Source organism: Seriola dumerili, unplaced genomic scaffold, assembly GCF_002260705.1.
Source record: "Seriola dumerili isolate Sdu_G_001 unplaced genomic scaffold, Sdu_1.0 BDQW01000127.1, whole genome shotgun sequence".
Classification (NCBI taxonomy): Eukaryota; Metazoa; Chordata; class Actinopteri; order Carangiformes; family Carangidae; genus Seriola; species Seriola dumerili.
In genome coordinates, this window is record NW_019174382.1 from 573491 (window position 1) to 584094 (window position 10604).

Here is a 10604-nt window from a genome sequence, read left to right on the forward strand (position 1 = left end):
GGGGGGGGGGGGGTTGGCTCGCTGTTTGTTTGGATGAAACAACACAACAAAAGCTGCTTTATCAGAAAAAGACGAGGACTGCTGGGTCCACGCCAGGGCGAGAGACACTGAGACACAGAGAGAGAGTGGCGTTGCTAGGATCCTCACTTTGGCTTCTCAGCCATTTTGTTTGTGATCAAAACAACCCCCCCCCCCCCTTCAAATGCCTGAACAAAGGAAACCTCTGTGCACCAGCCTTAAATAACTCCCTCAGCTAAGGAGAAATTCAACCTAATGTGTCAGACTGGAAATTAAACTGAACTGACGCTGAGGCTTCTGGGAAATGTGGTTCAGCAGTGTTGGAGGAAACGGTGTGTTGTCATCAGTCTGAGTAGTGTCGTGTGTGTTTCAGTACGTGTTTGATTACCGAGACGGCGACGTGTTCGGCTGTGTGGCGGACGTCGGCTGGATAACGGGCCACAGTTACGTGGTGTACGGTCCTCTGTGTAACGGCGCCACCACCGTCCTGTTTGAGAGCACACCTGTCTACCCAGACCCAGGTGAGACCCACACCTGGACACAGAGCTCCACACACATACACGTTCCTCATATTCAGTAAAAACTCCCTGCATGCATTTCACTAATAAACAGCCAAACACGGAGCTGCATATTTCAAATGTAATCGGTTAATGACTCGATAAAAAACTTAATTTAATGACACAATAACAGCTGTGAGTCTGTCTCCATCATTGCCATTGGTTAGTGTGAAATGCATGCTGGGATATTAATACAGAGTCAACTCCCAAGGCATCCTGGGTAAAAAGAGCATAGCAGGAAGACCTCAGGTCATTCAAGACCAAGTCTTCTGGTACAGTTCTTCATACAAGCTGCTGAATCACATAAAGATGGAGGCGTACCATCGTCGTCTAATCCTGACGTCAGAGAGCTGAAACACTGAGACGCTGAGACACTGTGGCTCCTGACAGCTACTGGTCCACCAGAGAGTGTGTCCCAGAGACGCAGCTACACTTCATTTAAAGTTCCTCCATGTTTTTAACTCTGTAAAAATCCTCAGACTCAGATGAGCAGTCTGTTGAGACCAGAACCAGGGACTAGCATCTGTTCAGAACAGTTAGCTAGTTAGCATCTGTTCAGAACGGTTAGCGTAGTTAGCATCTGTTCAGAACGGTTAGCTAGTTAGCATCTGTTCAGAACGGTTAGCTAGTTAGCATCTGTTCAGAACGGTTAGCTAGTTAGCATCTGTTCAGGCGGTTAGCTAGATAACATCTGTTCAGAACAGTTAGTGTAGTTAGCGTTTGTTCAGAACGGTTAGCATAGTTAGCATCTATTATTTGTTTGTTGTTTTTTAGTGTGTAACTGGCAGTGGCTGACACAGTGTTAGCGGTTGTGCTAATGCTAACTCTCTGTCTGTGTACTGGAGGTGACAGGGTCGGTTCCTGAGCTTGTGACGTATGGACCCTGGCTGTCTGAGGTTCTGGGTCAATAACAAGAACCTGAGCGTCTGTTCACTGTGGCTGATACACAGACCATGTTCCTGCTCTGCTGCTCTCTGTCCACAGAGTCACAGACAGATCAAACCCATATTTTGTATTTCCATGTGCATGTGTTAAATTCACCTTGTCTTCACCTGTCAGGTGTGCTGTACAGTAAGAGTCAGGTTCAGTGAAGCTGTTTGCAGAGTAATGACTGAACAGAGGGGGGAAGGGTGGGTGGGGTGGGTGGTGTTCGGTTACTTATTAACGTTGTTAACGTTGGTTTATCACCTGCAGTCGAGGGGCGGAGTCACTTTATCTCACCTGTATTGTTTTACAGTCGTGTTTCCTCTTGGCTCTGATTGGCTGCTCGGCCCTAACAGCTCATGACCTACATCACTACGAGGTCATGTGACCTTTATGTCACTTTGATGTGGCCGTGACCTTTGACCTGTTTATTGTTCATTGCTTGGTGCAGAAGGAAACACTGAGGGTCCAGAGAACAGAGTCTGACACGAGAGTGAAGACGTCATGTAATCAAATGATGATGGTTACTTCCTGTTTTCAACAGGTGGCGCTGTGACTGACATCATATTAGCATGCAGATGTCCTCAGTGTGGGACTGTCATCAAACATGATGTAGAATAGAGTTACAACAACTTCCTGTTTCATGGTAAAACATCAAAATTTGCCACGGCCATGCCGTTCAACGTCCCTTAAGAAGCTTCACAGTTTCATCACACAGGTGTAAAGGTCGTTCTGAACAAACATGATGTTGATCTGATTAAATCTCTGGGCATTCGTTAAAGTACGACGCATGGAAATAACGATTCCTCTGCATGAATGGAACAATGACATCACTAATGGACAGTGCACCTGCTCGCACCTGAGCCACTGTTCTGCAGCATGTTTTAAATAAAGGTTGTTTGATGTGGCAGTGTGATGTGTTCAGGCAGGTACTGGGAGACGGTGGAGCGTTTGAGGATCACTCAGTTCTACGGAGCTCCCACCGCTCTGCGTCTGCTGCTGAAGTACGACGAGAGCTGGGTGAAGAAGTACGACCGCTCGTCTCTGAGGACGCTGGGATCAGGTCAGTAACCAATGACAACAGACATGTTGACAGTTATGATGACATGAAGAATAAAACCTTGATGTTGTTACCTTGGTTACTCTGTTACCCTGTTAACCGCCTCACATCACAATAACCATCAGTCACATACAGGTAAAGTGGGTCATGTGGTTTCAAATGTCCTTACATTACGTACTGTCTGCACCGTCTGCACCGTCGGCACCTTCTGCACCGTCTGCACCTTCTGTACCGTCTGCACCGTCTGCACCGTCTGCACCGTCGGCACCTTCTGCACCGTCTGCACCGTCTGCACCTTCTGTACCGTCTGCACCGTCTGCACCGTCTGCACCTTCTGTACCGTTTGCACCGTCTGTACCGTCTGCACCGTCTGTACCTTCTATACTGTCTGTACTGTCTCTGCACTGTCTGTACTGTCTGCACCGTCTGTACCGTCTGCACCGTCTGCACCTTCTATACTGTCTGTACTGTCTCTGCACCGTCTGTACCGTCTGCACTTTCTGTACCGTCTGCACCGTCTGCACCATCTGCACCATCTGTACTGTCTCTGCACTGTCTGTACTGTCTGCACCGTCTGTACCGTCTGCACCGTCTGTACTGTCTCTGCACTGTCTGTACTGTCTGCACCGTCTGTACCGTCTGCACCGTCTGTACTGTCTCTGCACTGTCTGTACTGTCTGCACCGTCTGTACCGTCTGCACCGTCTGTACTGTCTCTGCACTGTCTGTACTGTCTGCACCGTCTGTACCGTCTGCACCGTCTGTACTGTCTCTGCACTGTCTGTACTGTCTGCACCGTCTGTACCGTCTGCACCGTCTGTACTGTCTCTGCACTGTCTGTACTGTCTGCACCGTCTGTACCGTCTGCACCGTCTGTACTGTCTCTGCACTGTCTGTACTGTCTGCACCGTCTGTACCGTCTGCACCGTCTGTACTGTCTCTGCACTGTCTGTACTGTCTGCACCGTCTGTACCGTCTGCACCGTCTGTACTGTCTCTGCACTGTCTGTACTGTCTGCACCGTCTGTACCGTCTGCACCGTCTGTACTGTCTCTGCACTGTCTGTACTGTCTGCACCGTCTGTACCGTCTGCACCGTCTGTACTGTCTCTGCACTGTCTGTACTGTCTGCACCGTCTGTACCGTCTGCACCGTCTGTACTGTCTCTGCACTGTCTGTACTGTCTGCACCGTCTGTACCGTCTGCACCGTCTGTACTGTCTCTGCACTGTCTGTACTGTCTGCACCGTCTGTACCGTCTGCACCGTCTGTACTGTCTCTGCACTGTCTGTACTGTCTGCACCGTCTGTACCGTCTGCACCGTCTGTACTGTCTCTGCACTGTCTGTACTGTCTGCACCGTCTGTACCGTCTGCACCGTCTGTACTGTCTCTGCACTGTCTGTACTGTCTGCACCGTCTGTACCGTCTGCACCGTCTGTACTGTCTCTGCACTGTCTGTACTGTCTGCACCGTCTGTACCGTCTGCACCGTCTGTACTGTCTCTGCACTGTCTGTACTGTCTGCACCGTCTGTACCGTCTGCACCGTCTGTACTGTCTCTGCACTGTCTGTACTGTCTGCACCGTCTGTACCGTCTGCACCGTCTGTACTGTCTCTGCACTGTCTGTACTGTCTGCACCGTCTGCACCTTCTGCACCTTCGGCACCGGCTGCACCTTCTGCACCGTCTGCACCGTCTGCACCTTCTGTACTGTCTGTACTGTCTCTGCACTGCAGTCCTTTCAGTTCTCCCACTAAACCTGAGGAAACATGAGGTCATGTGAAAATAAATCTCATCCTACAGTATCATGATCATGACGATATCATCAGCATTTATAGCATTTAAAAAACATTTCTGTAGATATCACAATAATTTCCTCATCGTCAATTCTTTTGATAATGGAAGGGGAAACTCTGACGCGGTGACAGCAGAGACTCAGATGAATATCCACTGTCTTAATGTTGAACTCGATGTCCTCTAATGATCAAACAGCTGTTGAAAAATGATCAGGAGCTGTGTTTCCGTCGCAGTTTGTCATTTTACACGTGGTGAATGTTCTGTGATGTTCTTCACTCTGATTAAACTCTGTTCATTGTTGCGACGTTTTCATCCACCACAGCAGCCGAAGCTTTTAATGGAAGCTGAAGAAAATAATGACAGAAAGACAAACCTCTAATAACTGACAGCGACCGCGTCACATGACGGTCACATGACTCTGTCTCTGGTTTCAGTTTGATGCTTGTCATGAAGCAGATTAGTGGAAACACAGAGACGCTACATGAATAACATTTACACTGAGAACCAGGAAGAAAGAGGTCAAATATATTAACAAACACAGTCTTCACTGACAAACAGCAGGCAACAGACAGGATTCCATGTTATTGTTCAGATGCCAGTAGAACAAGTCACTGACCTGGAGTTAATGACTTTATTCAACATTAATTATCTCCTGATGGCGTGTCGTTATCACACACACACTGATTACACTGACATCCAATCTGTGTGATCCTATGGACACAGATCAAAGATCAATATTTGATCTATTGATAACCCAGATGTTAACTGTGTTATAGGTTCAGACCTGGATCCAGTTCAAACAAGAACAAACTGGAACACACACACACACACACACACACACACACACACACACACACACACACACACACACACACACACACACAAACACAGTCAGGACATGTAAAGTCTGGAAGCTGATAGAGGTGCAGTAAAACCATATAAACTGTGTGTGTGTGTGTGTGTGTGTGTGTGTGTGTGTGTGTGTGTGTGTGTGTGTGTGTGTGTATGCAGTGGGAGAGCCCATTAACCACGAGGCCTGGCACTGGTTCCACAGTGTGGTTGGAGACGGACGGTGTCCTCTGGTGGACACCTGGTGGCAGACAGGTGAGACACGCCCACACTCACCTGTGCTCAGTTTGAACGTAACCAGCTGGTTAAAGGAGACCTGAGTCCAGGTCTCTGATGTGGTCTCTGTCTCTGCTGGTCTGGTTCTGGTTCTCTGGCCGTCTCAGTCCGTCTGATTCTCTCTTCAACCCTCAACATCTGCAGCTCTCAATTCACACACACACACACACACACACACACACACACACACACACACACACACACACACACACACACAACCCCCCAGGACAGGACAGTCCAGGATCACTGACAGAGAGAGAGTGTGACCTAATTCCTGGACAATCAGCGGAGCTCTGAGTGACCAGCTGCTTCCTTCTGTCAGCAGGAGAAAAAGCCCCAATAAATTAAGAAATTAAAGGAAATTAAAGCTGCAGAGGAAACATGAGGCCCCCTGGTGGCAGAGAGCAGGAACTGTTCCCACATTTCATCTGATACAAAATATATATCACTGTAAATGACACAAATACATTTAAATAAAGAAAGACTAAAGCTGGTGGAGCTGAATCTCATTACACCACTGAAGAAAAAGAAGAAGAAGAAGAAGAAGAGTTTATTCGTGACTCTGTTCCATCAGACTTTAGTCTATTATTCTTCAGTGTGTTCATACCTGGTTAATTATCTAACATGCTGCACTTGAACACATCATCAGAGTGGAGACTTTTATTTTGAAGTCGTGGTTTTGTTCCTCTCTCTTTAGAGACGGGAGGAGTCTGCATCGCCCCTCGTCCTGCAGAGGAAGGAGCTCCCATCGTCCCAGCCATGGCCATGAGGCCGTTCTTTGGCATCCAGCCTGTTCTCATGGGGGAGGAGGTGACCTGGAAACACAGACGCACAACTACACAACTACACAAACACACAACCACAAACACACAAACACACAGCTACACAACTACACAACTACTCAAACACACAACCACAAACACACAAACACACAGCTACACAACTACACAACTACACAAACACAAACACACAACCTCTTTGTTGTAGTTTTGCTTCTTTTTTGAGTCGTATATTTGAGTCTTTGTGGTTGTTTTGACTCTTTTATTTTATGAATCAACATTTATATACTTATTGAATATTTATTATTAACATATATGGTCACAACATTTCATACCACATAGATATTTTTTATTAAATGTACATTTACTACGAGTATTTCATATTTCACTTCATTCTTATAAACTTATATCTTCATATATCCAGAGGATGTTTATAGTTAACATACATGGTGACATCTCTCATACAGGGACATACTGTATATGTCATATATTATATTTCTGTGTGTCGTGTCAGTTTATTGTGGGTTTGATTCTGCACAAGGAAAAAAACAGAACATCAGATTCCTCTGTTAAATATAAACATGACGTGTAAATTACAAATGTAAAAAACTGGACTCAAAAGGAAAAATGTTGGTTTCACTTTGATGAGAGTTTTAAGATCCGTTTGAAAGACGATCCTTCGAGGATCTGTGCGGCCGAGCTCTCGTCCAATCAGCTTCACATCAGTCTGCATCTCGTTAACCCCACTTGACCTTTAGATGTGAGAGGTCGAACGAGCCTTCGAATGACACCCCTCTCTCTCTTTCTCAGTTTAATCTTTCAATTAAAACAGGCCCGGCAGCATCTGTTTGCTTTGATTAACAGACTTTCAGACCGTGTTGGGATCATTGCTGCTCCCCCAAATTAATTATCCGCTAGTTTCCCCTCGTCCCTCCCTCTGCTGCAGAGCTGTAATCTGCTGCTGCGCTCCAGGATTCATCAGCGCTGGTTACTGAGTGTAGATTAGATTAGATTAGGCCTCCTTCAGTTCCACTCTCATCCTCACAGGAGGTCGAGGTCACTTCACTTTCTCTGAAATCCTCTCAGAGTTTAACTAACTGATGAAGATGATGATGATGAAGATCACTGTTCCTACTGTTTGACAAACACTGAGTCCAGAATTTAATTTGCACTTAACACTGACCCGTTAACACTGAGGAAGACTACAGTAACACTGTCTGTTCCCAGTGACGAAGTTTAAAAGTTTAAATTCGTCTGGTCAAGTTTTAAAGCTCCATGTTTCTTCTTCTGTGTTTTATTTGAAGTGTTGATCCATCAGAAGATATAAAAACCATCTCAGTGTAGTTTTACATCTCCTCTCTCAGGCTTCTCTCTGGAGCTCTAGTAACAACAGGTCTGTGAGCCAATCAGAAGAGAGGAGGCTCTGAGCCTCTCTTCTGATTGGCTGACTGTTTTCTGAGTGATCCAATAAAAATAAAGCAGATTTCAGGTAAAAACACTCAGAGAAACCAAATCCTGCAAGGTTTGGATGGTGGGTCCATGTGGGCGGGGCTTGGTGACTGCTTTGTTGTGACATCACAAAGTTCCAGAAGTCCTGACGGCTGGTTTTAAGGCTCAGTTTCTGAATACAGGCTGTGTGCATTTCTCTGTGGACTGAGGCTTTGATACTTTCACAGTATTAATATAGAAGCTAGAGCTGATCTATAATCACACTACACATGGACACAGACCTTTACACTGGAGGAGCTTTAATGTTTCAGTTTCATCGTGTGAACCAATAGCAGGAAGATGTAAGACAGAATTACAGGTTGATTTTAATCATCATTCAGTGAGTTTGATGTTCATCATCTGCTGTAATTCGTCACTGAACCTGGACTGTTTCTCTTCAGCAGAATGTGTATTTATACTTCCTGTTACATGGTTGTTCTGTGACTGTGTGTGTGTGTTGTCATGTTGTCGATCTTCAGGGTGAAGCTCTGTCCGGTGACTCCGTCAGTGGAGCTCTGTGTATCAGTCAGTCGTGGCCTGGAATGGCTCGAAGTATCTACGGAGACCACCAGAGATTCATCGATGCTTATTTCAAACCGTTCCCTGGTCGGTAAAAATAAAAACCCTCTGCAGTCACTCAGTCCATCACCTCAGTCTGAGAACTGATGTTATTATTTTTTATATCAGGCCATTACTTCACCGGTGATGGAGCGTACCGCTCAGAGGAAGGTTACTACCAGATAACTGGTCGCATGGATGATGTGATAAACGTCAGCGGTCACCGTCTGGGAACAGCAGAGATAGAGGACGCTCTGGTGAGACGCAGCACACACACAAACATTAACTGCTAATATTAATTCTCCTGACTATTAAAGTTTTAACAAAACTGAATTTTAAGAATTAGAGCTTGTTTTTTTAAATCTCTTGTCGACGTGATCAAAGATGAGATGAAAAAACGATGACATGAGATCTGATGAAAGAAGAAGAATTAAATGTGATGAGAAATTATGGGCTGATAATACATGAGAGTTATGATGAGATAAAAGGCTGGATGAGATGACCTGAAAATGACAGTCAAGATAAAACAAAGTGAGAATTCAGGATGAGATGAGGAGATGACATGAAATGGGATTTTTATGAAATGAAGAAATGAGATGAGATGAATGAGATGAGGGAATAATACGAAGGTCCTTGTCAGGATCTATATTGCTCTTATTTAAAAGTCTATTTAGTGTTTCAGCTGAAAACAATAATAAACTGATGTTGTTGTTGTTTGTTTGTGCAGGATGAACATCCAGCTGTTCCAGAAACAGCTGTGATTGGAATCCCACATGACATCAAAGGAGAAGGTGAGAGTTAAACTTCAACTCCCATCATCCTCTGGGTTTTAACATGCAAACATGAGGTGTTTGATCTCTGACACTCTGCTGCCTCCTGCTGGTCCGACCGTGGACTTACAACCAAACTGTTTCTTTGACACAATCATCAAACGTCTGAAAATCATTAATGAATCAAATCAAAGTCAGTTATTCGTCTGTGACAGTTTCTTTATGATGATGTTGGTTAATGAGAGTAAACTGAAGTGTGTGTGTGTGTGTGTGTGTGTGTGTGTGTGTGTGTGTGTGTGTGTGTGTGTGTGTGTGTGTGTGTGTGTGCACTCTCAGTACCGTTTGCCTTCGTGGTTTTGAAGGAGGACGTTGGTGACACCCCCCCCGTCATCCTGCAGCAGCTCAGAGATCTCGTCACGACCAAGATCGCCAAGTACGCCGTCCCTGAGCACTTCCTGGTGCGTCACAACCAATATCACATTTAACAAGTTCATTCAATATTTTAATGAAGCACAGGTAACAGCCAGCTGTCAGCCAATCAGAGCTCAGGTCTCCTGTTGCCCTTGGTAACAGTTAGTCTGTCTCTCAGGTGGTGAAGCGGTTACCGAAGACTCGCTCCGGTAAAATCATGAGGCGGATCTTGAGGAAGGTCGTCATGGAGACAACCGGTGACCTTGGCGACGTGTCGACCCTGGACGACCCGTCTGTTGTCAAGGAGATCATCGAGGCCCATGAGCTGTACAGGAAGAAGAAGTAGGAGGGAGGGGGTGGGCGGGGACTGAGCGGCTTCTCAGGTACAGATGACATCATCGTTCCTCAGGTGTGACCTGGAGATGCTCAGTCTTTTGGTGCTAAGGAGCAGGTGTGTGTGTGTGTGTGTGTGTGTGTGTGTGTGTGTGTGTGTGTGTGTGTGTGTGTGTGTGTGTGTGTGAGACAACAGGTGAATCACCTGGTGAGGAGTGAGACAGGTCAGTTGTGTTCAGTCTCCTGCTCTGTCGTCAGACACTGACCCAGGATCGGACACAGGTTTAATCTCAGAAACACGATGTCGTACTGCTGCTCAGTGTTTCATAATAAACCAGAAAACTTGTGAAAGACGTGCAAACTGATTCACACGCGCAACAAACACGTCTGATCACGTCAGCCTTAAAACCTCTGAATATCAACATCAAATCACCTTTCAAATGTCTGATTTACTGTCGTTATTCTTTTATGTGAATTGTATTTTCCTCCTCAGAGATTATTTTCATTGAGAGCTAAACAACAATCTGTGCCTTGTGACAGGAAATGAAATCTGTTTTATTTCTGATTCTTTTTTATCTTCCTCTCAGGATCTTCAGATGAATCTGGATTTTAGAAGTTAAAATGAGAAAATAAACTGAGGTCAGAACATGTTTCAGACCAAAACAAAGATATTAAACAGTCAAATGTTAGAGAGTCGTAGCTGCAGGGCGTCCGTCACAGCAGCTTCATCAGACCCACAGTAAAACTCACCTCACCCACAGTTCAATATATTTTAATATATGATGAAA

General features: G+C 45.5%; 1 protein-coding gene across 1 annotated transcript in view; it reads left to right on the top strand.

The window, feature by feature from the left end:
• Window positions 1-9829, top strand: part of acss1 (acyl-CoA synthetase short chain family member 1) — a 19169-nt gene extending 9340 nt beyond the window's left edge. The window contains exons 6-14 of the mRNA XM_022748636.1: window positions 392-539; window positions 2425-2562; window positions 5364-5456; window positions 6175-6287; window positions 8224-8350; window positions 8432-8559; window positions 9030-9093; window positions 9409-9530; window positions 9662-9829. Of these exons, the coding sequence (XP_022604357.1) occupies window positions 392-539; window positions 2425-2562; window positions 5364-5456; window positions 6175-6287; window positions 8224-8350; window positions 8432-8559; window positions 9030-9093; window positions 9409-9530; window positions 9662-9829 (1101 nt within the window). The remainder of the gene's footprint in view (window positions 1-391; window positions 540-2424; window positions 2563-5363; window positions 5457-6174; window positions 6288-8223; window positions 8351-8431; window positions 8560-9029; window positions 9094-9408; window positions 9531-9661) is intronic.
• Window positions 9830-10604: the final 775 nt, after the last annotated feature.